The sequence below is a fragment of the Aquarana catesbeiana genome, linkage group LG03 (assembly GCF_042186555.1).
Source record: "Aquarana catesbeiana isolate 2022-GZ linkage group LG03, ASM4218655v1, whole genome shotgun sequence".
Classification (NCBI taxonomy): domain Eukaryota; kingdom Metazoa; phylum Chordata; class Amphibia; order Anura; family Ranidae; genus Aquarana; species Aquarana catesbeiana.
In genome coordinates this window covers 649823801-649851177 of record NC_133326.1, presented here as the reverse complement: position 1 = coordinate 649851177, position 27377 = coordinate 649823801, and the positions used below count along the sequence as shown (strand labels likewise).

Genomic DNA, 27377 nt, shown 5'->3' with positions numbered 1-27377 from the left:
AATAATATATGTTTATATATAGAAAATGTTTTTGTGCATCTACTAGTGAAAAACAAATCTAACGCTTAAAAATAAACCAAATTTGTGACACATATCTTATAAACTAACCCATAAAATAACTAAGCAGTGTCCATGTGTCCTGTAAATGTGCAACATATAAATCAAATAGTTCACAATAACTGATCTGAAGTGCTTCCAAATGATCTTCAAAATCCCACATCTCACGGTATATCAAATAGTTCTGTGAATCCAACCTCCACGTGACACCACTGTGCTCACAGAACTCTCACCTTGGTACGTCTGTATGCGCTTTATTGGCAGTCAAAGCAGATATCCAGGTCTCCTAATTCCTTCCAACTCTGCTAGATGTCATCACAGATGTTATTACACAAATAGAATACTGGTCCCTTTAAGGTGCCGAGTATCTTATGAGTTCGCCCACATGTTAAAATGAAAGATATAAAGTGCCTCTCATGGTGTAGTATATTAAAATACCTTCTTTATTAATTTTTCAAATTGCGCTTACATCAAATATATTAAACACAGTAAAAATGACCTCTCGCATGACTTCCGGTCCGCGCCAAGTCCAGAACGCCCTACGCGTTATGTCACATGACTTCTTTAGGGGTTATACTTGGGTTCCCCTGAAGAAGTCACGTGACATGACGTAACATGTAGGGTGTCCTGGACGGAGCGGAGCTGGACTTTAAATATAAAATTAGGATGGTTATTGAAATCATGCTTTTGTATTATTTATTTACAGGGATATTGCAGATATGTTGATGTAGATGACATGTAGACAACACAAATAATTTTGCAGCTACCTTTTACTTTATTGGTTGTATCTATAAATGTATTATTTCAATATTTACATAATCATTATAAAAAAAAAGTGCCTGCATTCTAATATATGTCTTTAATTTCTTTTCAGACCCAGTGATACAGTAGACTATTCCTTGTTTGTATTTGGCCAAGACAGTTAGAGAGATGATGGCGCAGGTCCTTCATATGGAATCACATTTTCCAGGTACAGTAAGAGTGCGATAATATGCATTATGGAGAAGCTGTAGGTGGTGCTGGCAATGATATATTTACTATCCCCATACATGGTAAAGAAGCTCTGTGCTTAGAATTGTCATTGTATGAAATTGCTGTAATACATGACCCGTTTTAGTTGAAGTTTTGTTCCTGTGTGTGGCTACTTCAGGTCATAGCTGAATTTGACCTTAGCTAGACAAAGAAAGGTCATCTTTCATGAAATGAGTCTCCCTCCATGCTAATAGGGTGGATGGAGGCATCTCCACAGCCGGCTATTGTATTCAAGCAGCCGTTGCACCAACTGAACAGTCACTAATAAGATACAGTCACTGTTCAGGCGATAACAACAAACAAAATAAAAAATTATTTTGCATGTTTTTACAGTTATTCTATATCGAGAAGATGTGTTTTCATGTTTACCAACCACCTTACTTTTACAGTATAAAAAGATTTTTTTTTTTCAATAATACCCAGCCTACTAATGATTATCTTTCTTTTCCTTTCAATGAGACAGCAATCATATTTTCCTTTGCTGTTTGTCTGTCCAGGTAAATCCATCCCGCCTTCTTTATCGGCTATAAAAGACCCTGATGCATCCTATTCTGTGGAGACACCTTATGGTTATCGTCTGGATTTGGATTTCCTGAAATATGTTGATGATATAGAGAAAGGACATACCATCAAACGAGTGCCTGTCAGCCGCAGGCCTCGATTTGGTTCATTACCCCGAGGCCCTGGATACACTGGATCTTGGTGGACATCTACAGAGTCCCTCTGCTCCAATGCAAGCAATGATAGGTAATTATGAGTACATAAAACTTTAATGGTAAATATCACTGAACCCAAACCTTTGATCTGCAACTACTACAGATCCTTCAAAGTTGTGATATAATGGAAGATCATATCTCAGTAATACACAAAATTTCTTCTATTTAATATACTGTAGTATGGTAAAAGCCATTATAGCATAGCTATATAGAGCCATTAGAGTAAAGCTAGTAAGCATCTAGACCAATATTCAAACCATATTACAATAATTTTGTGGAAAAAATTGGGAGAAATATTTATAGAAAGATAAAGAGATGATCATTTTGGGTTCTTCTTGTTTGGTCCCTTCTGTCCTACTCCTTTATCCATAAATGATATATCCAGAAAGTCTAATTTACATTCTTTTATTTCAGTCGCCATTCATCTTATTCCTATTGTGGAAGAGGCTTTTACCCAACGTACGAAGTCAGGAGTGGTTCTCAAGCCTCGAACAGCTTCAATCCCAGGGTGGAGAGAACACTGCTGGATGCCAGCAAGAAGCTGGAGGCTGGCCAGTCTCGCCCACTTAGCCTGGGATGCAGGTCCACCACCTCTATCTCTACACCATCCCTCTCTCGCCTTCCATCCTCATCCTCATGCCAACAACTCTCTTCTTTCACTCCTCTAAGTTCTGGGATGTCCACTCCAGTATCTCCAACACCAGTCCATCTTCAGCATGTAAGGGAGCAAATGGCTGTGGCACTAAAGAGGTTACGCCAACTGGAAGAGCAAGTGAAAATGATCCCTGTTCTTCAGGTAAAGATTTCGGTGCTCCAAGAGGAAAAACGTCAACTTAGTGTCCAACTTAAGAGCCAAAAATATCTAGGACACCCTGGGCTCAACACAAAAAGCAAGACTAGAGGAGAGCTTTACATAGAGATTCCAGAAGAAGAGATCAAAGATGGTAGAGTAGGAGGAAAACAAGCATATGTTGGAATGGAAGTAGAAGAAAGGAAAGAAATAGCAGACGCCAGAGAAGATGTCAAGAAAGGAAGTTTGCTGTCTATTGAAAAACCGGCTAAAAAGTTATGCAGTGTTGGCGTTTGGGTGAGGGAAGTGGACTTCCTTCCGGTTCCAGGCAAACAGCTAGAGGCAGATAAACAGAAGTTTCTGGTTCAGGCACTCTCTGCCAAAATAGCGGTACTGGAGAGGCAGCTTGCACGAGCCTTAACCGAGGTTCAAAATGCCAACCAAAAACTAGAGGAAGCTGAGAAAATGACAAGAGCAGACGATACAATGAAGAATGAAAAGAAGGAGGAAATAAGGGCAGATGCAGTGAAGGTTGCTAGGGTGGAGAGAGGAAGTGAAGTGGTCTCCAGCACTGAAATAGGGCCTACACTTCAGCCACAGAGGGCGCGGAACTTGGCAGCTAGAGGTGGAGGAATAATTAAAGTGAGAGAGGGAGATGCAGATAGAGTCTTCAAAAGCAGAGAAGTGATGGAGAAACCACTCCTTACAACATCTGGGCCTGCTGTCCATGTACATTTGGTCAAGAAAATCAGCATTACTGGACAAAGCACCAAGGACACTGAAAGCAAAGGTAATACGTGAGATAACACAATTCCAGTTATGTGAAAAAAATTATTAATGGCCATCTCTGCCAAAAACTGACCAGGCTGAAATACAAGCTGTCTTCTTATATCTCATGGGGACTCCACTGGCAAGAGATCCCCACCAGAAGTCCAATGTGAGCCTAACCTCCATGACTATTACTAAGCCAATACATGTTGCCATGTTCCTTTGATGGCTTCCCCAAAATCTAAAATAATATTACTAATTGGAAAATCCAGTTTCAAAAGTTACACCTTTATTACACCACTGGAGACTTGGAAAGATATGAGAAGTCGACCAATGATTCAACCCACTTTTTCTTCTAACTGAGCAATCTATTGCTTTCTATTTTATTTTACTATGTGCTACTACTGATCTGTGTTGTACTACTGTGTGCTAATACTTCCCTATGTGTTGTACTATCGTGTGCTGCCACTGCTCTCTGTCTTGTACAATTATATGCCACTACTGTTTTCTCTGTTGTGTACTACTGCTGTTCTCTGTGTTGTACTACTGTTTACCACTACCACCCTCTGTGTTGCTCTACTATGGGCTACTTCTGCTCTGTGATGTACTACTATGTGCTATTACTAGTCTCTGTGTTATACTACTATGCATTACCATTGCTCTCTGTGTTGTACTTCTATGTGCTACTACTCTTCTTTGTGTTGTACTACTGTTTGCTACTACTGCTCCTGTTGTTGTAGTACTGTGTGCTTCTACTGTTAAATTATTTATATGCCATTTTTGCTACAAGAAGAATGGACACTTTTAAGCTGCTAAAATAGACTATAAGTAATGGTTTCTTTTTTTTATCCCCAGGGCCTGATACCAACAGTAAAACTGATGAGCAGCCACAAAACATTCCAAAGGGAGAAACCAACATGGAACATGGCAGTGCCAGGAGAGAAGACGACACAGGTAAGAATTGCATGGTAAGGAAGCACTGCTGTGGTCAGCATTCAAGCCAAATCATATATTGCTAGCACCATGGATCTTCAAGACAATGTCCAAACATTTATTATTGTGTCCTTGGTGGTGGGACCTGAGTGTTGACCATAAATAATATTCCCATCGCACACGTTCCTGGAAAGAAGTAAGTAGGTGCTGCAGCAACTACCGCCTTGAGACTGGTAACATCATAGGCCAAAGCATTTGATGCCAGCACACCATTTCACAGCCATACATGACCCCTTCTTTAGGCATGTGATGTCATCACAAACGTGTGGACATTAACTTGAAGATCCATGGTGTTCTGCCGATATATATTCCTTGGCTTATGATGTTAGCGGTCCCCAGCTGATAGTTGCTGCAGGAACATGTGCGATGGGAATACTCTATGTGGTCCACCACAAGGGATGCAATACTTACTTGGCGTTTGCTGTTCTGTTGGTCAGGGTTTCCCACAGTTGCAGTGGTTTCCACCCATAATCCAAAATCTAAATAGTAGGGTAATTGCCTTCCACTCAAGCTGGCCGTAGAGTTTATCTGTGTGTGACTGTATCAGGGACATTAGATAGACAGAGTCTGATAGAAATGGTTCTCTGTGCTCTGCAAAGTGTTACATGTTATGCTGTTGCTATGTAAATACAGGAAACAATAGATAAGTAAAAATAGGAAAGTACATAAATTTCACTTTTTCATGACATTTTTAGTCCCATCTACTTGAATGCCAGAGAGATTAAATAAAGTGTTGCTATTTTTAGGATAGCGCATTTGTTTTTTGTCATTTAAAACCCGTCTTGGTTTTATCTCGGGTGTTTATCTGTGCAGATAACTTTTTATCCCATGCATCCGATTCTTGTACCCAATGGATCAAAGCTGTACTCCCATCCTTGCCTTCAGTCTTGCACTGAAGTTGAATGAAAATGAAATTGCTTATTCCGAATTCACTGCACACTGCAAGCTTCTCACAGTGTGCATTGGAAACTACATAACGTCAGACTGCCCCATTTTCACCCCTCGGTAACTCCAAAAAAAATAGCAAATTAAAAAAAAAAATGAATACAGTGTATACAATTGTGAAACAAGTCATATTGCAATTTAATGTTATTTAGCTACTTACAATACTGGGCACTTTACCTCCTTCCTGCCCAGGCCATTTTTCAGCTTTCAGAGCTGTCACACTTTGAATGACAATTGCGCGGTCATGCAACACTGTACTAGTTTTTAATAATTGTCTTCACACAAATATAGAGCTTTCTTTTGGTGTTATTTAATTACTGCTGGGTTTTTTTATTTTTTAATAAAAAAAAAAAAAAAAAAAAATATGACTGAAAAAAACTTTTTTATTAGTTTCTGTCAGTAAATTGTGTAAATAAATAATTTTTCTCCTTCACTGATGTGCACTGATGAAATGGGACTGATGGGCAATGATAGGCTGCACTGATGAGGTGGCACTTATGGGCACTGATGAGCAGGCACTAATGGGCACTGATAGATGGCACGGATAGGCTGCACTGATAGGCACTGAAAGGCAGCACTGACTGGCATCACTAATAGGCATTGATTTGTGTCACTGATGGGCACTGATTTGTGTCACTGATGGACGCTGCTGGGGCTTTACTGTAATCAGGAAACTGATAAACAGTGCCCTGATTACCTGCCCTGGTCTCCCCTGCGAGGAGATGCCTCTGATCGTCTCTCCTCGCCACACACTCTGTCAGTGTGAGGCGAGGAGAGCCGGTTACCGGCATTTCCGCATTTACATGTGACTGGCTGTGATTGGACACAGCCGTTCACATGGTTAAAGAGCCGCGTCATTGGCTCTTTACAGGGATCGGGGTCGTGCCGTGTCCTAGGAACACAGCACGGCCATGATCACCACACTGCGCGCCCCCCCGCGGGCACGCCAGAGCAGCTGTTTTCTTGGGCACCGTCATATGATGTCCTCACAGAAAATGAGCCGCACCACCAGGGGTGTTGCTAGGTCTACAAAAGATCTGGGGCTAGAGCCCATAGCAGCGTAGTAAAGAAAGTCATACGTTTGGGTGGGCATACACATGTATATACAGTAATATATGTGTGTGTGTGTATATATATCCCCAGAGAGCCTCCCCCTTGCATCAGGGTCCCCAGAGAGCCCCCCACCTACATCAGGGTCCCCAGAGAGCCCCCCACTTACATCAGGGTCCCCAGAGAGCCTCCCCTCCCCTTGGGGACCCCTGCAGAGACTCGGGGCTATGGGCCCTAGATTCGGGGCTATAGTCCCAAAAGCCACCTTCTAGCGATGCCACTGCGAACCACTCCTCCATCATTTGACAGTGGGCAAGTGGTTAAAATGGCCTTTCCTTTTTAATCTGCAGTGCTAGGCACCGGCCAAGGTGAGGCGCCATCCCCCGGCACTTCTGCCGCACCTGCCGGCTCTCCCTTCCCTGCGAGGAGTCGGGGACGGCGCTCTGTAATTTTCGGTGAAATGCAATATGGCAACCTGGAGGTGTTCTGTACACAGAATGTCCACCAGAAACATCATTTCCTGCTTGTGTGATTGGCTGACTGATTTCCCCAGAAGTCTGCACTAAGATACAAGTCAGATTTTGAGCATCACCTGCAACAAACATTTTTGGTGAGATACGCTCAAAGGGAAATCACGTCTAAAGAGATGCAGACCCTGCCACTTTCCTCATTAGTGCCCTGCAGATGCTGCAGCTGATTGATAATTATAAAACCACTCCCATACAGATTCACTTGGCACATGGACACCGACAAACAAACAGCTATTTCTGCATAATAAAGGTAGGAATCTGCAACAAAGTTTGTTAAAATCCTTGCAATGTACAGAGATCACCCAGAGGGGAATGTTTTTTATCTTTAAATGTTTTTAAAGTCCAACTCCAGGAATGAGTCAATAACTATCCATGCAGTGGTGTGGCGGCTGCCATAGTTTTCATTTTTAGGCTAAAAACCGCAAATACAGAAAATACCTTTTAAGGCAGAGCTCAATTTCTTATAGTTGTGATCCCACCTCCTATATTGAAAAAAAAAAAAAAAAGACAAGTTCTAATAGCCTTTACCTTGCTCCAGTGATTACACTGTTTTTTCCCCCTTATCCAGCACTGCCGGTCCTCTTTAGGCACATCGGCACTCACGTCTTTCTGCCCACTTCTTGTGAGCCCAGCCTTTCATTTACACACTCCCTGGGATCGACTTCTGATGAGCAGGATCGGGCACACATGGATAAAAACAGTGGAACTTCGTTCTCCCAATCAGCATTGATTATTTTTAATCCTCATTCTGTTAGCATTAGTAAATAGATAGGAAAGTATATCACATTTACTTATTTGAAACTTTTTTTTTAACATTTCTTCAGCTACTTCCTGGTTTCTTGCCTAGGCAAATGATGTCATACATGCCGGGAGTGTTCAGGAGGAAAGGAGAGGAGGAGGGGTTTTCTCAGCTAAGCACACCTTCCAGGATGCATGCCTGAGCTAAGGGCAGATGGATTCCGGGAAGTATATGCTACATGAATCATCTGCCCTTACTCAAGATGGCCACGGCCAGAAGTGCTAGGGGGTTGTTTTCAAAGTGAGTTCTCAACAAAATAAAGCATAGAGAAATGGGTGGATGGGGGAGTTTGCTTTGAATATTAAAAATGAATAAATAGTGTTTTTGGTAGGTAGTGCTCAGATACAGTGAAGATCCGCTTGCCGACCAGCCACTGTATATATACGGCGGCAGGTCGGCTCGACAGCACAAACCGCCGTACCCGTACGGCGGTCCGTGCATGTGACAGTGTGGGCGCCCGCTGCATGCCACGGGAGCGGGTCCCGCGGACTCAATGTCCTCCGGCGACCCGCGATCGCGATACACAAACTGCCGAACGGGGATCTGCCTAAGTAAATAAGGCAGATCCCCGTTCTGACAGGAGACGACATGGAAATCTGCTGTTCCCAGTGATTGGAAACGGTGATCTCTGTGTTGTCCCAGTGAGCCCATCCCCCACACAGTTAGAACACACACTAGGGAACACAGTTAACCCTTTGATCGCCCCCTAGTGTTAACCCCTTCCCTGCCAGTGTCATTTATACATTGATCAGTGCATTATTTTAGCACTGATCAATGTAAAAATGTCACTGGTCCCCAATAAGTGACACTTAGGGTCAGATTTGTCTGCCGCAATGTCGCAGTCCCGCTAAAAATCGCAGATCGCCGCCATTACCAATAAAAACAATTAAAAAAAATAAAGTCCATAAATGTTTCTCATAGTTTTTAGACGCTAAAACTTTTGCGCAAACCAAATTAATATACACGTATTGTGTTTTTTTTTACCAAAAATATGTAGAAGAATATATATTGACCTAAACTGATGAATAATTTTTTTTTTTTTTTTCGATATGTATTATAGCAGAAAGTAAAAAATGTTGTTTTCTTTTTCAAACTTGACGCTCTTTCTTTGTTTAAAGCACAAAAAATAAAAACCGCAGAGGTGATCAAATACCGCCAAAAGAAATCTCTATTTGTGGGGGGAAAAAAAAAAGGACATAATTTTTGTTTGGGTACAACGTTGCGCGACCGCGCAATTGTCAGTTAAAGCGATGCAGTGCCGTATTGCAAAAAAAGGCCCGGTCATTAAGGGGGCAAATCCTTCCGGTGCTGAAGTGGTCAATACATGTCATTATGTGAACGCTGTGCAGTCCGGGAGGAATACCTGTTATGAACGATAGCTGTGCTTCCCCTAGTGGTCCTAAGTGGTACTGCAGTGTTTATCCTTTTTGTTGCTTTTGTATTCTTTTTTTGCTTTTGGAACATTTGACCATATGTAATCAACACATGACTACTTTGTGATTTTGGTATCCATACTAATTTCCTGGTTTTCGATGCTTTTACAGACTTGGTCGGGCAACCCAGTAATAGGCTGACACAGGATGAACAAGAAGCAAAATCATCGCTGTTTTCTGGAGTAAATGGAGAGTGAGTTTCTCTTCAATGAATGCCCTTTTTTTGTGTTTCCATTTATACACCAGTTACCTTATTCCTGATATGATTGTCTACAATAACATGGCTACCTTCTCTTTACTGTGTAGAATGGACGCTGGCTCTTCAGAGGATTCTGGCACCATGGAGAACCCTTCAGATAGCGAGAGCACTGAGAGTGAATACCACGAGGCCAGCGAGGGCCTGGCAATGAGCCCATCGGATCTCAAGCCTGGCAGTAGCAGCCAACCGAGAGAGGCAGAGAGACAAAAAACTCCAGAGGCCGCTACTGCCAGCTCGCCCCCTACCAGCCCGACCCCCAGGTAACCACCCAATGCCTACCTAAGACCCAAAACTGAAAATGTCCTATATAAACTGGGAATAACTGGGTCGTCAAGACGAAAAAAAAAAAAAAAAGTTCTCTCCACAACCCCCCCCCACCATAACCCCTCCACAACCCCACCATACACTAAAATGGCCTATTATCCTTTCCTACCGTACCCCCCTAATTTCTGAGATGAGATAAAGGGACACACAAAGATGGGAAGGGTGGAAGCTTTGCCCCTTATCTGTTGTTGCAGGGTGTTTTTTATTTAGATAGCATGGTCAATGAGGTTCTTAAAACATTAACACACAACGATGACATTTCTTACATTAAGCTGATCACAATGCTGCAGCCATCTAGGTGAGTATGTATGTTTTTTTTGTTTTTTTTTTTATTCCTGCGCTCTTTTAAGCACTTCAGCCCCGGAAGATATGGCTGCTCAATGACCAGGCCATTTTTTGCGATTCAGCACTGCGTCGCTTTAACTGACAATTGCGCGGTCGTGCGACGTTGCACCCAAACCAAATTGACGTCCTTTTTTTTCCACAAATAGAGCTTTCTTTTGGTGGTATTTGATCACCTCTGCGGTTTTTATTTTTGCACTATAAACAAAAAAAGAGCGTCAATTTTGAAAAAAACACAATATTTTTGCTATAATAAATATCCCCATTTTTTTTTTTAAAAATAGCTAATTTTTTCTCAGTTTAGGCCGATATGTATTCTTTTACATATTTTTGGTAAAAAAAAAAAAATAATAAGCGTATATCGATTGGTTTGCGCAAAAGTTATAGTGTCTACAAAATAGGGGATAGATTTATAGCATTTTTATTATTATTTTTTTTTACTAGTAATGGCGATGATCTGCAATTTTTATCAGGACTGCAACATTATGGCGGGCACATTGGACACTTTTGACACATTTTTGGGACCATTGGCATTTATACAGCTATCAGTGCTATAAAAATGCACTGATTACTGCAAAAATGTCACTGGCAGGGAAGGTGTTAACACTAGGGGGCGATCAAGGGGTTAATTGTGTTCCCTGACTGTGTGTTTCTAACTGTTGAGGGAGGAGATTGACTTGGAGGAAATGACAGATCGTGGTCCCTAGCTATTAGGAACTCACGATCTGTCTCTCCTCACAGAACAGAACAGGGATTTGTGTGTTTACACACAGACGTCCCTGTTCTGCCTCTCATGCCCGCGATCGCTCGTGGCCGGCGGTCATCGCGACCGCCGGCTATGAGCATCGGCACCCCCGCACTGTGGCGGCGCGAGCATGCCTGCTATCCCGATCCCACGAGCCGAAGGTATAGCTACAAAAGCTCGTGGGATCGTGCCGACCTGCTGCAGTATAATGACGGCGGCTGGTCGGCAAGCAGTTAAAAAGGAAGTAAACCCTAATGGGTTTTACTTCCTCTTTTTTCCTCTGCAAAGTAAAAGCATAATGCAGCGCATACTAGCCCATTATATGCCACTTACCTGCAAATGAAGCCCGCGCTGTCCTCGTGGAGGCTGCATCCATCTTCAATCCTCTTCTGTCCGGGGCCGCAGACTCCGGCTCTGTGACTGGCCGGATGCGTACGGGAGCCATCAGTCACGGTACTTGGTAGTGAAGAAACGGCGCGGAGGGCCGTTTCTTCAAAGCGCATCCGCCGATGACATCATCGGCACACTACAAGGTAAATATCTCTTCAACGGCGCACGTTTAGCAGATATTTACAGTACCTATAGGTAAGCCTTATAATATTCTTACCTATGGGTACAACTTCCGCATTGGGGGGTATACAACCACTTTAAGTTCCACTGACAAAGTTAGGGGCCAAAAAAAAAAAAAAACACGCCCACAGTGGAAATATAAAAATTGCTCTGGTTCAAAAGCCGTATACAGGTACGAGAACTGATGTGGTTAGAGACTGATGTTGTGTTTCTGACTAGGATCATTTGATCCACACGTGGTGATTGCTTTATGTGGTCAGACAAGGTCAAGGCCTCCCACTTCAACCCCTGAGGAACACAATCATCATACTGTTGAACAGTAAACCCCTTTGTCAGTATTATTCTTATCCCTTTTGCCGGTGTGATTCTTCTACATCATTTTCTGCTGTCATTCCAATACCAAAGTGACACTCTTAGTGAGGGTCTCTGTGTCTTCTGTATGATAGCCACAAGCAGGAAGAGGACCTGTGCTTTCTAATGAGGTCTAACATATTTGTAGTGTGATATATATTTTTTTTATACTGTATATATATATATATATATATATATATATATATATCTGATAATAACGATTCTGTGCTCTGATCGGTACTGTTCATGTTCTATCCTTACAGAGTGGAGCTCAGTAACATTCTGATCTCTGGCTGTGTGGCTCTGCAGAAGTCCCTCGATGACCCCACAGCTCTCAATGAGGTCGAGAAGGTAAGGGGGAGCTTTTCAGCCAAAAGGCCAATTAACCCGCGACTCTGAAGTAGACATGTGCAATTCGTTTAGTTCCGAATTCGTTTTTTTAACGAACTTCGACAAATTCGTTAATTTGGAAATATCCGAATTAACAAAAAACCCATTTAACTAATTTTCCCGAATATTCATAAATTTGAATATTCGAAAATTTGTAAATTCGTACATTCGTACATTCATGAATTCATACATTCGTAAATTCATAAATTTGGGAATTCAAAAATTCGGAAATCTGAAATAATAATTGGTAATAGTTAAGTTATTATTAGTTAACTATTAAATTATAGGTATTGAAATTTCCTTTCAAATTTGGCTGTTAGTGAACGGAATGAAAACAAATTTATCCGTTTCATTTGTTTAGATGCGGCATTCGTTATTTCGGATAATTCGTAACTTCGGAAAAATTCGTATTCGTTAACGTTCACTAACAGCCAAATTTGAAAGGAAACTACAATACCTATAATTTAATAGTTAGTTATTATTTCAGATTTTCGAATTTTGGAGTTTTTGGAATTTCAAATTTCCAAATTTTCTAATTTACGAATGTACGAATTTACAGATTTACGAATTTACAAATGTGCAAATGTACGAATTTACGGAATTTACAAATGTACGAATGTACGAATGTATGAATTTAGGAATTTACGAATGTACGAATTTACGAATTGCAATCATAACGAATGACCTGAAAAACGAAGAAAAAAAACCCCGAATGAAACGAAAACAAACAAAATTTTTGTCAGTGCACATGTCTACTCTGAAGCTGCTGAAGAACCACAAGCCCCAGCATTCCATTTAATCAGGACATGCCCACAGCTAATCAATGGTCACCACTCATCACAATTTTGGTTCAGTGTGCAAAAATGGCTGCCTGTTTGTTTGAGGGCAACAGATTCCTAGTACATGATTTCTGTAAGGGCTCGTTAATATGTGCTTTGGTCTCTGAAGAGTGTTCAGATCGCTCTTCAGGAAAGCATTTGATAAGCAGTGAGGAGGCATTGCATCACCTTCCCTACCACTTACTCTAGTCCCCTGAACCCCCCACTAGTGCGCCACAACCACGTGCACTGCATGCGGTTGCAGGGCGCTTGCATAGTGGCACCATTCACTTGTTCGGCGAAGCGACAGGACGTATAATTCCTACCGTGGGTACCATGCTCAGCAGCTAAAGGGGGAGCGATTGAGGTGGTAAAAACACAGCTCAACCGTGGAGTTTTAGGCCCCCCCAACCACTAGTGTTAACGAAAAAAGAGGAAAGGAAGAAAACGTTTTCCGTTTTTTTTTTTTTTTTGGAGGTAATCAGATGTAAACAGACACATCTGTTTACATCCGCCTGCCCATAGCATAACATTAAGCTTCCATTTAGACCCGCCTGGCAGATCTGATCAGAATGACCGTGTGAAAGGGGCCTTAACATAATTGAGACGACACAGAGACATTCACTTCTGGTGACGGGCATTTTGTGTTTAGGCAGCAGCACACACAGCGGTTATGCAGGAATGGATGAAGATCCTGCGGCAGAAGGAAGTGGATCCAGCCATCATTCGCCATCATCTAAACGTTTTCCGTGCGATGTCACTGCGGCTACTTGAAGTCATCGTCAACATGGCCGACCCCAAGGGAAACACAGCTGTTCACTACGCAGTGTCCCAGTCCAATTTTACTGTGGTCAGGCAGCTCCTGGAGACTGGTAAGATGAAAATATATAGATGTATGAATTTATAAACAATATTATTATTATACAGGATTTATATAGCGCCAACAGTTTACACAGCGCTTTACAATATAAAAGGGAGATAATACAGTTATAATACAATAAAATACAAGAGGATTAAGAGGGCCCTGCTCAGAAGAGCTTACAATTGAATAATATATAAAAAATAAATAAAGAACTGTATACAGGTGCATCTCATAAAATTTGAATACCATCAAAAAATTTATTTTTTTCAGTAATTCAGTTCAAAAAGTGAAACTCATACATATACGGTATCTGACAAAAGTGAGTACACCCCTCACATTTTTGTAAATATTTTATTCTATCTTTTCATGTGACAACACTGAAGAAATGACACTTTGCTACAATGTAAAGTAGTGAGTGTACAGCTTGTATAACCAGGGCCGGTGCTACCACTAGGCAAACTAGGCAACCGCCTAGGGCACACTGCTGCCTAGGGGCGCCCGGCCATTGGTTTGCCTCCGTGTCTGCATGCTCTGCAGGCTGCAGCATGTAACTAACTCAGTCTCAGGCAGCTGCTCCATCCGACTGGTAGTGCAATTAGAGGCACAGTGCAGCACTGGAGCCATGAAAAAAACGGGGGAGGACCAGGGGGTCACAGGACAGGGTCAATCAATGAGAAACACACTGGCTATAATTATAAATAGAAACAATGTATTGCAAAATGTATCAAAAAGAAGTTTCCACCCACATAATAAAAAATTGGCTAATATTTTCAGCTATGGGTATGTGATTTGACATATTATATGCTTCTACACACATTACCCAATCTGGAAATCTTACTTATAGGCATTATCCCTTTCCCTACTTTTTTGTTTTTTCCAGCACTGGAGCCAGCACTAGAGGACGCGGAGCCGATGCTTCCTGTATAGCGCCACCTCCTGTCACATGGGCAGGGCAAATGGGGTGGAGTCAGGGGTGGAGCCAATGAGGGTGACAAAATAAGGTTTCACCTAGGGTGTCAAAAATCCTTGCACCAGCCCTGTGTATAACAGTGTAAATTTGCTGTCCCCTCAAAATAACTCAACACACAGCCATTAATGTCTAAACCGCTGGCAACAAAAGTGAGTACACCCCTAAGTGAAAATGTCCAAATTGGGCCCAAAGTGTCAATATTTTGTGTGGCCCCCATTAATTTCCAGCACTGCCTTAACCCTCTTGGGCATGGAGTTCACCAGAGCTTCACAGGTTGTCACTGGAGTCCTCTTCTACTCCTCCATGACAACATCACAGAGCTGGTGGATGTTAGAGACCTTGCGCTCCTCCACCTTCCGTTTGAGGATGCACCACAGATGATCAATAGGGTTTAGGTCTGGAGACATGCTTGGCCAGTCCATCACCTTTACCCTCAGCTTCTTTATCAAGGCAGTGGTCATCTCAGAGGTGTGTTTGGGGTTCAGTATGTCACAGTACATGTTGGCATTCATGGCTCCCTCAGTGAACTGTAGCTCCCCAGTGCCGGCAGCACTCATGCAGCCCCAGACCATGACACTCCCACCACCATGTTTGACTGTAGGCAAGACACACTTGTCTTTGTACTCCTCACCTGGTTGCCACCACACACGCTTGACACCATCTGAACCAAATAAGTTTATCTTGGTCTCATCAGATCACAGAACATGGTTCCAGTAATTCATGTCCTTAGTCTGCTTGTCTTCAGCAAACTGTTTGCAGGCTTTCTTGTGCATCATCTTTAGAAGAGGCTTCCTTCTGGGATGACAGCAATGCAGACCAATTTAATGCAGTGTGCGACGTATGGTCTGAGCACTGACAGGCTGACCCCCCACCCCTTCAACCTCTGGATATGACGCTGAGCACGTGCACTCAACTTTTTTGGTCAACCATGGCGAGGCCTGTTCTGAGTGAACCTGTCCTTTTAAACCGCTGTATGGTCTCGGCCACCGTTCTGCAGCTCAGTTTCAGGGTCTTGGCAAACTTCTTATAGCCTAGACCATCTTTATATAAAACAACAATTATTTTGCTGCCACACACACTTCACACCATCTGAACCAAATAAGTTTATCTTGTTCTCATCAGACCACAGGACATAGGCCCAATTTGGACATTTTCACTTAGGAGTGTACTCACTTTTGTTGCCAGCAGTTTAGACATTAATGGCTGTGTGTTGAGTTATTTTGAGGGGACAGCAAATTTACACTGTTATACAAGCTGTACACTCACTACTTTACATTGTAGCAAAGTGTCATTTCTTCAGTGTTGTCACATGAAAAGATAAAATAAAATATTTACAAAAATGTGAGGGGTGTACTCACTTTTGTGAAATACTATATATATATATATTATATACATATACACATAAATATTAATACAACGGGGACCCAGGGGATGGGGAGGGTGTAGGATGTTAGTTCATGTTTATTGTTTTGTAAAAAGGTGAATTTAAGCTTTAAAGCGGAGTTCCACACAAAAATGGAACTTCCGCTTTTCTGAACCCTCCCCCCCTCCGGTGTCACATTTGGCACCTTTCAGGGGGGAGGGGGGTGCAGATACCTGTCTAAGACAGGTATTTGCACCCACTTCCGGCATAGACTCCCATGGGAGTCTACGCCACTTCCCGTCCCCACCGCACTGTCTGCTGGGAACACACAGCTCCCAGCAGAGAGCGGGGACCACTTGGGACGCGCAGCGCGACTCGCGCATGCGCAGTAGGGAACCGAGAAGTGAAGCCGCAATGCTTCACTTCCTGATTCCCTCACCTAGGATGGCGGCGGCAGCTGCCGAGAACCGAGCGGGTTCTCGGCGTCCCCTGCCGACATCGCTGGACCCTGGGACAGGTAAGTGGCCATGTATTAAAAGTCAGCAGCTGCAGTATTTGTAGCTGCTGGCTTTTAATATTTTTTTTTTTTGGCGGTGTGGGTGAACCCCCGCTTTAAGGAAGGACATAGCTCTACCTGTTTCCAATGACAGAGAGGAGTTTTAAGTACCGTATTTATACGCCGAACGGCTGCCTCGGAGGGGAAGGAAGGAACGAGCACCGCAGAGATAGACAGAGCCGAATCTCCTGTGTACTGGGCTGTGCTCGCAGTCACGCCCAGTCCCGCCTCCTAGCATTGATGTCCCGCCATTGGACCCGTGTTATGTCCATCAAAAGAGCCGGGCCAGGGGGCGGGACTGCGAGCCGAGCTGAGTACACAGGAGATCCGGCTCTGTTTATTTCGGCAATAACAAGGCTGCAGATGCGCACTGATGATGCTGCAAAGAGGGGCAAGACTGCAGATGGGCACTGATCATGCTGCAATGATGGGCAAGGCTGCAATGATGGGCAAGGCTGCAATGATGGGCAAGGCTGCAGATGAGCACTGATCATGCTGCAATGATGGGCACTGATCAGGCTGCAATGATGGGCAATGGCGAGGCTGCATTGATGGGCACTGACCATTATTTTGCTTCAAAGTAGTTTATTAAAAAAAAACATTTTTTTCCTGAAACCACCCTGTTAAATTGAAGGTGCGTGTTATACGCCGATAAATACGGTAATTCCTAAACATAACCTTTTTATAATTTTCCCTCTGCAACTCAGAAGGATGGCTAACAGGCAAATTATCTATACTACTCACCTAAAAAAATGTTGCCTCTACCCCACTTTGAAACCAGGAGGAGTCAACTGGGTTCATGCTGCCCCTATGTCTGTCCCCTTCTGTAAACAGCTCCTCGGGGGAGTGGCCACATACAGCTCTTAATTTTTTTTGCATTTTTTCCCTTAATGCCTGATTGTTAGAGCCATTAAACAGTGTTTGTTTTTTTCATATATATATATATATATTTTTTTTTTTAACAGAAAGTTGAAGTTTGTTTCTGAATAGAAACTGGGACACTGCTCCATGTTTAGCTGTAAATATTGCTTAGCAGAATTTGTCATTAAAATGATTCAGCGCACAGGAATCTCCCTTTGGTTTATTAGCAGGGCCAGACCTAAATGCAAAAAACATTTTTTCAAAAACAGTGGAAAATACAGATGTTATTTTATTACGCTGCCTGGAAAATGTGATGACATTAGTCACTACACAGGGCCCTCTGGTGTTGTCTTTTACATATGCTGGTACATAACATTTTAAACTGAGCTGGATTAAGGCCAATCAGGGCCTGCGGCAGAATGAAATGGTTTGAGTTCCCTCCATCGTCTCCATTTATCGTCATTAAAGTTCATCTGTAAACCGTTTTTTTTTTTTAATGTCATAAAAATCTGTTATTTTACCTATTTGACTTTTTTCGTGGTGAGCACGATAGATGGGCCTTAGAATTCCAGGCTGCCACATTTATTGGGCTCCACTTTTCTGTGCTGAGACTGTGCGCTCCCTGCACCCTCCCAGCACACTGACCAAGCTATGTCACCAGCAGCTCCCGAAAGGTTCTTGATCATGTGACTGCTTTGACAGCCAATCTCTGTGATCACATGATCAGGAACGCTGCCTCCCGACATTAGGATCCACTTAAAGGGCCTCTGGGCAATGTCATCCGTTCTGAAATCAATTCATTTATTGGCCCAGCTGCAGTCGACCTCCTTCTGACCTGCATTTGAGCTGATTCAAGTTGGTTTTGCATACCCATAGACTTTTTGAGGGAATGCAAAACCCATTTAAAGTGAGCAAAAGCCCGCCAATGCAGGCTCCTAAGTCAAATCTGCTTTCCCTTAGCTGGCCCTGGCGCAGAGAATCCTGGAAGGGTGGGTGGAATTGCTTGCATCATCATTTACATGTGACAAGCCACTACTTCAACTACATTTCCCAGCATTCCTGATGCTGTGGACAACAGGTGCGCTGTCACTCACACAGACTGTGGGATTCGTGGACATCCAAGGAATTAAAAGGAGTAGGCTAGGAAGGGTCAGGCTGGGGAGAAAAGATCTAGATGATGTTGGATATCCTCCAAAAAATGAGATGGTGACTTGCTGCAGCTTCTAAGGCACTCTGTGAGAAGCTCTCAGTGTGCATTGAAATCAGTAAGCAATTTTACAACAGGAAAGGAGTCTGTGCAACTGTGCAAGACTGAAGGTGAGGCTGGAGTTCAGCTTTAATAAATAAGATCTTTTAAGACTTAAAGCGGAACAAAAGGCACAAATACCTTAGTTCTAATGATCTGACACTCATGAGTTAGAACCCTAAGGCTCCATTCACATCTATGCATGTTGCTTTTGCGCGTTTCTGCACTGCTTTTGCGGTACTTGCCACGTTTTTGAACATGCATTTTTACCATGTTTTTGCCGCATTTTGCGTTTTTTTTTTTTTTTAACACTGTGGTTGCTTAGCAACCAGCTATATACAGTGTAAAAAAAAGAAATAAAAAAAGCCGCAAATCTAAGCAAAAACGCTGAAAAAATGCGGTACTTGTGTTTTGGATGCTGGTCCATTGAATTCTGTTACATGCAAAACACTGCATTTTGCATGAAAAAAAGTCCCCAACCCTTTCCAAAAACGCAGAGGCACAAAAATGCATTAATGTGAACATGTTCCATAGGAACCCATGTTAAAAAATTTCCATGCATTTCTGCAAAATGCATCAAAAAACGCATTAGTGTGAATCAAGCCTAAACCCTAAAGTTCTGCTTTAAGATAGAACCATTCCTATCATGAAGCACAGTGAGAAGTTAGTGTCACATGGCGCCCTCTAGAGGCAGTGAGAGACTCTGTCCTAGCTTCTGGCTGCCGGCTGGTTCTAATTACTGGGAATGAATGGAGTGATTTGGGTGAAATATCACCAAAACCGGCCTCTACTTTTGTGGGTTGCTAAATTTTGTGTATTTTATTATTTAGGAAAAAAGCCAATAAACAAGAGTAACATAAAAAATAAAGTGGCAGTACACAAGAATGTATTTCTTTATCTTTTGCGTATGTTATTGCTGTTTGTTGATGCGTGTTGAGTGTTAATCCAGCCTAATGCAGCTTTTGTAACCCTCGGGAGCCATTTAAAGTTCTTTGCAACTTACCAAAAGACACCCTAAGGCTCGATTTACACCTATGCATGTTGCTTTTGAGCGTTTTTGGAGGTTTTTTTTTCATGCTTGGCACGTTTTTGAGCAGCATTTTTGTAGCGTTTTTGCGGCGTTTTTGCCGCGATTTGCGATTTGCGTTTTTTTTTTTTTCATTTTTTTTTACAGTCTTAAAAAAAAATTACAAAAAAAAAAAAAAAAAAAACGGCAAAAACGCACCAAAAACGCACCAAAAACGCTGCAAAAACGCTGCAAAAACGGTGCACTTGCGTTTTTGATGCTTGTCCATTGAAATCCATTACATGCAAAACGCTGCTTTTTGCATGAAAAAAAGTCCCCGACCCTTTCCAAAAACGCAGAGATACAAAAAAGCATTGATGTGAACATGTTCCATAGGAACCCATGTTAAAAAATTCCCATGCATTTCTGCAAAATGCATCAAAAAACGCGCTAGTGTGAATGGAGCCTAAATGTGCCCTCCAGCCTCACCTTGCACATTTGTACAGGCTCCTCTTCTGTACTGAAATTACTTACTCAATGTGCATTACAAGCTTCAGAAAGTCAGATAGAGCCTCATTTTCCTGGCTGGAGGATATCCAGCGTCATCTAGCACTTTCCTCCATAGCCTGGCTGCCCCTGCCCCCCTCCCCTTCCTTTCATTTCTTTGAACTTTAGTTCCTTAAGTCATGTGGACCTGGCGATACCTAGTCTGCCTAGGAACACCCACTCCACCAGACTGGAATCCACCCACAAAGGCATGTTGAGTGTTTGTTGAGTTATTTTGAGGGGACAGCAAATTTACACTGTTATACAAGCTGTACACTCACTACTTTACATTGTAGCAAAGTGTCATTTCTTCAGTGTTGTCACATGAAAAGATAGAAGAAAATATTTACAAAAATGTGAGGGGTGTACTCACTTTTGTGAGATACTGTATATATAGTAGTAAATACTATATACTGTATATTGTTCTGTGTTCCACTTTTCTTTCTTTCTTTCTTTCTTTTTCTTTCTTTTCTTTCTTTTTTTCTTTTTCTCTTTCTTTCTTTCTTTCTTTCTTTCTAAGTAAGGGTATTCACTGCAGGATCGCCAAGGAATTATTTTTAAATGAAAGCTGTAGAGCTAAAAAAAAAAAAAAAAAAAATGAAATAAGGAATAAAATTAAAAGAGTTGCCTTTCTGGGTAAATGCAAGGTCTGTTTATTTTGTCCTCCCCCTTTCTTTCTTTCCTTTCTCTCTCCTTCCTTTCTTTCTTTCTTTCTTTCTTTCTTTCTTTCTTTCTTTCTTTCTTTCTTTCTTTCTTTCTTTCTTTCTTTCTTTCTCTTCCTATCTCTTTTTGATTTACTGTTCCTGACTTGCGTTGCATCCTCTCTATATAACATGCTGGTATTTTAGGTTCTCCTTTCAGGCTCCATCTGTGTTCAGTTTCCCTTATTCCTGAAGACGGGCCCCGTCGGCCCCCTCCTCTCCTCTGCACACCCTCCTCACTGACCAGCTCCTCTTCTTTTTCCCCCCAGGCCTGTGTGATGTGAACAGACAGAATAAGGCCGGATTTACTCCGCTCATGCTCACGGCACTCGCAGCTTTCCGCTCCCACGAAGACATCGAAACTGTCACACAGATGCTGCGCTTGGGAGACGTCAACTGCCGGGCCAGCCAGGTGCTCAGCTCCCTTCTGTCACTTTACATGCAAGGGTTAATAATACCTAACATAATAATCCACGTGCATTAAAAGCCCATTGCATTTAAAAAAAAAAAAATATTGTTCTTACTTTTTCATTCTTTGTTGCATCTCAGTAATGCTGATCGCCTGCAAGCTCTTCACAGCCACTTCTGTCTATATGCACCCAAATAATGGCTGCATGGTATTTCTCCTAACTGTGACAACAGTGTGTCACTATGGCCGTATCTAATCTTCATTAGGAGAACATGTGATAGGGTGGCAAAGCAGTTTTATAATTGGGAAGAGGCGTTATCGCCCTATAACAGGGAGTGCCTAAGTAAGGGTATTCATTGCAGGATCACTAGGGAATTCTTTTTAAATGAAAGCTGTAGAGCTAAAAAAAATTAAAATGAATTAAAAGAGTTGCCTTTCTGGGTAAATGCAAGGTCTGTTTATTTTGTCCTCCCCCTGAAAAAAATCAAAGGTTATGTATGTCCAAAAATGTACCTGTAAAAAAACAGAGGCAGATTTTATATTTACATTACCTCCCATGATGCCTATAGAAGAGTGATGTCATGATTTATTCCGAGCAGTCCACATCTCTCATCTTCTCACGAGATTTGGCCTGCTCTGCATTCCCGGGAATCTCACCAGAAAATGGGGATGTAATGCCCAGCAACATGGAAGCCAATGGTTTTTACAAGGGGAAGGATCCTAAACGAGATTTATTTATTTTTAAATTAGTGTTTATTTAAAAAAAAAATATTATAATATTATTTTTTAAATCAGTATTTATTATCATTATTTTTTGATGATGATTATGATCATTATTTTTATTCAACTATTATTATTATTATAGCAAAATTTTTTTTATTTTATTATTATCTTTATCATTGTACTGCAAGCTCCACTTTAAAGCTGAGCTCTGGGAATTACACACAAGACATCCTTGCAATGGGCTCCCCAGCACTTCAAGGACTGAAATCATAGCTCCCAACTGTCCCTGATTTCGAGGGACTGTCCTTGATTTGGAACAATGTCCCTCTGTCCCTCATTCCTCCTCATTTGTCCCTCATTTTGGTCTGATCTATATAGATGTATATAAAATGCACTTTTTGTCTAAAGTGTTTTCCAGTGCTAAACCTTTCATCTGATTTCTAAATTGCTGCATTTGTAAATCCCAAAAGCCAATATAAAGGAATAGTAGTGGTAAAAAAAAGCACTTGTGGGTTTAACCAATCTTGTTTGTTTTTTTTGTACAATTCTCCTTTAAGGGGGCGTGTCAAGGGGTGTGTCCTATGCCTACATACTTTTGCTAATAGGTGTCCCTCATTCCCATCTCAAAAAGTTGGGCGGTATGATTGAATGCTTGTTACATCTTGGGGAATAAAGTGTAATGCTTACCTTGTTCATCACTTAGCAGACTGGGATGTTCATCCCTTGTGTCAGCAATAAAGTTAGTACAAAAAAAAAAAGTGTAAAAAAAAAGTGTAAAAAAAAAAAAAGAGCGCCCCTATCTCGCTGCGCTTACGTGCAAATGTGAACACATATGTTACTCCCGCACACATACGTGAACGGTGATCACACCACACATATGAGGTATTGTCACGAATGCCAGAGCAAGGGCAATAATTCTAGCACCAGACCTCCTGTGCAACTCTAAACTGGTAACCTGTAAAGGTGTTTAGGGCTGATTCACACCTATGCATTTTTAGTGCTTTTTGCATTTTGCAAATTTGTACTACAGAACGTGTTCCAAAGGAAACCCATGTTGAATAGACTGTAGTGCAAATCTGCAAAATGCAAAAAGCACTAAAAATGCATAGGTGTGAACTAGGCCTTAAAGTGATTGTAAAGGTAAATTAAAAAAAAATAAAATAACAAACATATCATACTTACCTCCACTGTGCAGCTCGTTTTGCACAGAGTGGCCCCGATCCTCCTCTTCAGGGGTCCCCTGGCGGCTCCTCCCCACATCAGATAACCCCCTAGGAGAAGCGCTTCCAGTGGGTTACCTTGCGAGCACGCTCCCGAGTCCAGCATTTGGCGTCCATAAAGGCCGAATGCAGGACTCGGCCCCGCCCCCCCAACGCTCGCGTCATTGGATTTGATTGACAGCAGCGGGAGCCAATGGCTGCGCTGCTATCAATCTATCCAATCAAGAGCCAAGAACCCCCTAGCAGAAAGACAGCGTGTCCCCACCGGGTCAAGTTCGAGGGTTCAGGTAAGTAAAATGGGGGGCTGGAGGGCCAGTCACTGACAAGTGTTTTTTCACCTTAATGCATAGGATGCATTAAGGTGAAAAAACACAAGGGTTTGCAACCCCTTTAAAGCATCTCCTATGCAGAATTTTAAGCACCGTAGTTTTCCGCCATTCCATTCCATGGGCAGACGCAATTTTAAAGCGTGTCATGTTAGATATCTATTTACTCGGCGTAACATCATCTTTCAGGTTATACAAGAAATTGGGCTAACTTTAGTGTTGTTTTTTTTTTTTTAATTCATGAAAATGTTTTTTTTTCCCAAGAAATTGCGCCTGAAAAACCGCTGCGTAGATACTGTGTCATACAAAAAATTGCAACACCCACCATTTTATTCTATAGGGTCTCTGATTAAAAAATATATATATAATGTTTGGGGGGTTCTAAGTAATTTTTCTAGCAAGAAAAAGTAGATTTTTACATGTAGAAGTGTCAGAAATGACAAGTGATTAAGCTTTGACAAAAAAATAAACCTGGAAGCTGATCGGTTTCTATGCAGAGCTGCACCAGATTTTGCACTCTCCAGTTTTAGTAAATCAATGCGTCATTGTTGCTATTTGTGGTCTATATTGGGACAGCATGTGATAGGATGACAACGCGGGTTCACAATCGGGAGATAGGGACAGAGAGTTGTCACCCTATAACAAGAAGTGTCAAAGCAAGGGACTTCCTTGTTTGTGCGACTACTGGCCAAAGCTCCAAAAAGAAGAGGTTGTAGGGGGCCGGTCGCACAGCGTGGAGGGGGCCGGGTAGAGCAATTAGTAAATTACATCTTACACCTTATTCCTCCGCTTCTAGACTTAATGAACATTTAACCCTTGCAGTGAGAGGTGGGAATAGGCATACCTCCCAACATTTTGAGATGGGAATAAGGGACACCCACTAACAAATGTATGCAGGCATAGGACACGCCCCCTGCCACACCCCCTTAAAGGAGAATTAACCAACAAAAAAAAAAGGTTGATTAAATCCACAAGGACTTTTTTTTACCACTCCTATTCCTTTATATTGGCTTTTAAAATGTACAAATGCAGCAATTTAGAATTTGGATGAAAGGTTTAGCACTGGGAAACACTTTTTGATAGATAAAAAAAAGTGCATTTTATACACAATTATATAGATCAGACCAAAATGAGGGGGAAAGAGGGACAGAGGGACATTGCTCCAAATCAGGGACAGTTGGGAAGTATGGAATGGCACACGCAGGGTTGTTTCTTGTGAAATCCCTGGTGTTCAGCTTTAAAACTTATATAAGATTTTAGAGATTTGGGTTTATGTATATTTAAAATGAATGCCCTCCAGGGTTCTCCCTGGCTGGCTGACTGAGGCTGCAAAAGACAAAGAAAAACAAAGCAACCTTCTAAAAGTGCCAGTTGCTTTGGTTGTCTCTGGTTTCAGTTTACGGAAGAATAATAATAATTAAAATAATAATATTAATACATATTGATTAAAAATAACGATGATGATAATCATGGTAAAATATAATGATAATAAATAATGATTAAAAAAATAATAATAATAAATAATGTTTGGGATCCTTCCCATGCTTGCAGAAAGTAGAGTGAAAGTGAAGTCAGAACTCCTGGTTTGCGTTCTTCTTCCAGGAATGTCATTTAAAAAGTATCAAAGCCACTAGATTTATGTGACAGCCAGGCATATAGCATTTTCAAAGTGTGAAGTCAGTGGTGACTGTCTCTGTGTATTCTCATGACAGGTCTCCTTTAATGGCAGTAAAAAAAAAAAAACAAACAAAATTCCCGCATTTACGTCTGAGCTCCAGGCACATGATAATTGGATAATTTGATGCATTCTTGCATATTGATGTTTTTACTTTGCCCTGAAGATAGGAGCGCTCTCAGTGTGCAGTGCACAGGATTGTGGGAGATCATTTAAAGGCAGAATTCAGGCCGTTCTGCTAGCAATATTTTAAAATAGGTTTAATAATTTTTCAGTAGATGACATAACGGAATTAAAGGGTCATTCCATCCAAACCCGATCTTTTAATTATAGGTGGAGCTTGTGGTCAGATCCTGGCTTCATATACACTATATTACCAAAAGTATTGGGACACCTGCCTTTACACGCACATGAACTTTAATGGCATCCCAGTCTACACACTATTAGATTTTCTTCAGATTTACCAAAAACATGTAGTGCAAGGGCCTGCCTGATTGCACACTATTAGATTTTCTGCAGATTTTTGTCTTCAGATTTACCAAAACCATATAATATGAGGTCAAACCTTAAGAGTTTTAATTTGTATGCAATCAGGCAGACCCTTGCAATACATGTTTTTGGTAAATCTGAAGAAAATCTAATAGTGTGTAGACTGGGATGCCATTAAAGTTCATGTGCGTGTAAAGGCAGGCGTCCCAATACTTTTGGTAATATAGTGTATATGAAGCCAGGATCTGACCACCAGGCTCCACCTATAACTAAAAGATCAGGTTTGGATGGACTGACCCTTTAATTCCTTTATGGTCCATAGGGTTCAATACTGACTTGGCCCACCATTTGCAGCTATAACAGCTTCAACTCTTCTGGGAAGGCTGTCCACAAGGTTTAGGAGTGTGTCTATGGGAATGTTCGACCATTCTTCCAGAAGAGCATTTGTGACATCAGGCACTGATGTTAGATGAGAAGGTCTGGCTTGTAATCTCCGACAAAGTTGTTCTATCAGGTTGAGGTCAGGGCTCTGTGCAGGCCAGTCAAGTTCCTCCACCCCAAACTCGCTCATCCATGTCTTTATGGACCTTGCTTTGTGCACTGGTACAAATCATTTGGTGGAGGGAGATTATGGTGTGGGGTTGTTTTTCAGGGGTTGGGTTTGGCCCCTTAGTTCCAGTGAAGGGAACTCTTAAGGCGTCAGCATACCAAGACATTTTGGACAATTTCATGCTCCCAACATTGTAGGAACAGTTTGGGGATGGCCCCTTTCTGTTCCAACATGACTGCACACCAGTGCACAAAGCAAGGTCCTTAAAGACAAGGATGAGTGAGTTTGGGGTGGAGGAACTTGACCGGCCTGCACAGAGTCCTGACCTCAACCCGATAGAACACCTTTGGGATGAATTAGAGCAGAGACTGTGGGCCAGGCCTTCTAATCCACATCAGTGCCTGATCTCACAAATGCGCTTCTGGAAGAATGGTCAAACATTGCCATAGACACACTCCTAAACCTTGTGGACAGTCTTCCCAGAAGAGTTGAAGCTGTTATAGCTGCAAATGGTGGGCCAACTCAATATTGAACCCTACAGACTAAGACTGGGATGTCATTAAAGTTCATGTGCGTGTAAAGGCAGGCGTCCCAATAATTTTGGTAATATAGTCTATGTCTTGGACGTTCCAACAGCGAGACCTCCCTGCAATAATTCCCGACTCTGTTCCTGCCAAACGGGGACTTGTGGGTCTTCCCAGTCACCTCTGAGTGTTCCAGCTATACCTGTTAAATTCTCCATAATATAAGGGCTCATTTACAATAGTGTTTGAGAGGTGGTAAAACCCCATGGTTAAGCCGCATTTTTACTGCCCCCTTAACGGCTCCCCCCTTTAGTGGCTGCAGGAACAATACCCCCCGTCACCTTTGACAGGCGTAGTGGCACCGGAGTGTGACCCATTCAAATTAATGTTGCTGCTTTGCACGCGCCCTGAAACTGCGTGTAATGTTTGTGATTGCAG

At 42.0% G+C, this 27377-nt stretch overlaps 1 protein-coding gene across 1 annotated transcript in view; it reads left to right on the top strand.

Annotated features, from left to right (window-relative positions):
* The window catches only part of KANK2 (KN motif and ankyrin repeat domains 2), a 148654-nt gene that overhangs the window by 111721 nt on the left and 9556 nt on the right, over positions 1–27377 (top strand). The window contains exons 3-11 of the mRNA XM_073622616.1: positions 932–1027; positions 1587–1836; positions 2220–3385; positions 4219–4317; positions 9225–9306; positions 9420–9632; positions 11968–12055; positions 13565–13784; positions 21293–21435. Of these exons, the coding sequence (XP_073478717.1) occupies positions 988–1027; positions 1587–1836; positions 2220–3385; positions 4219–4317; positions 9225–9306; positions 9420–9632; positions 11968–12055; positions 13565–13784; positions 21293–21435 (2301 nt within the window). The 5' untranslated portion in view covers positions 932–987. The remainder of the gene's footprint in view (positions 1–931; positions 1028–1586; positions 1837–2219; positions 3386–4218; positions 4318–9224; positions 9307–9419; positions 9633–11967; positions 12056–13564; positions 13785–21292; positions 21436–27377) is intronic.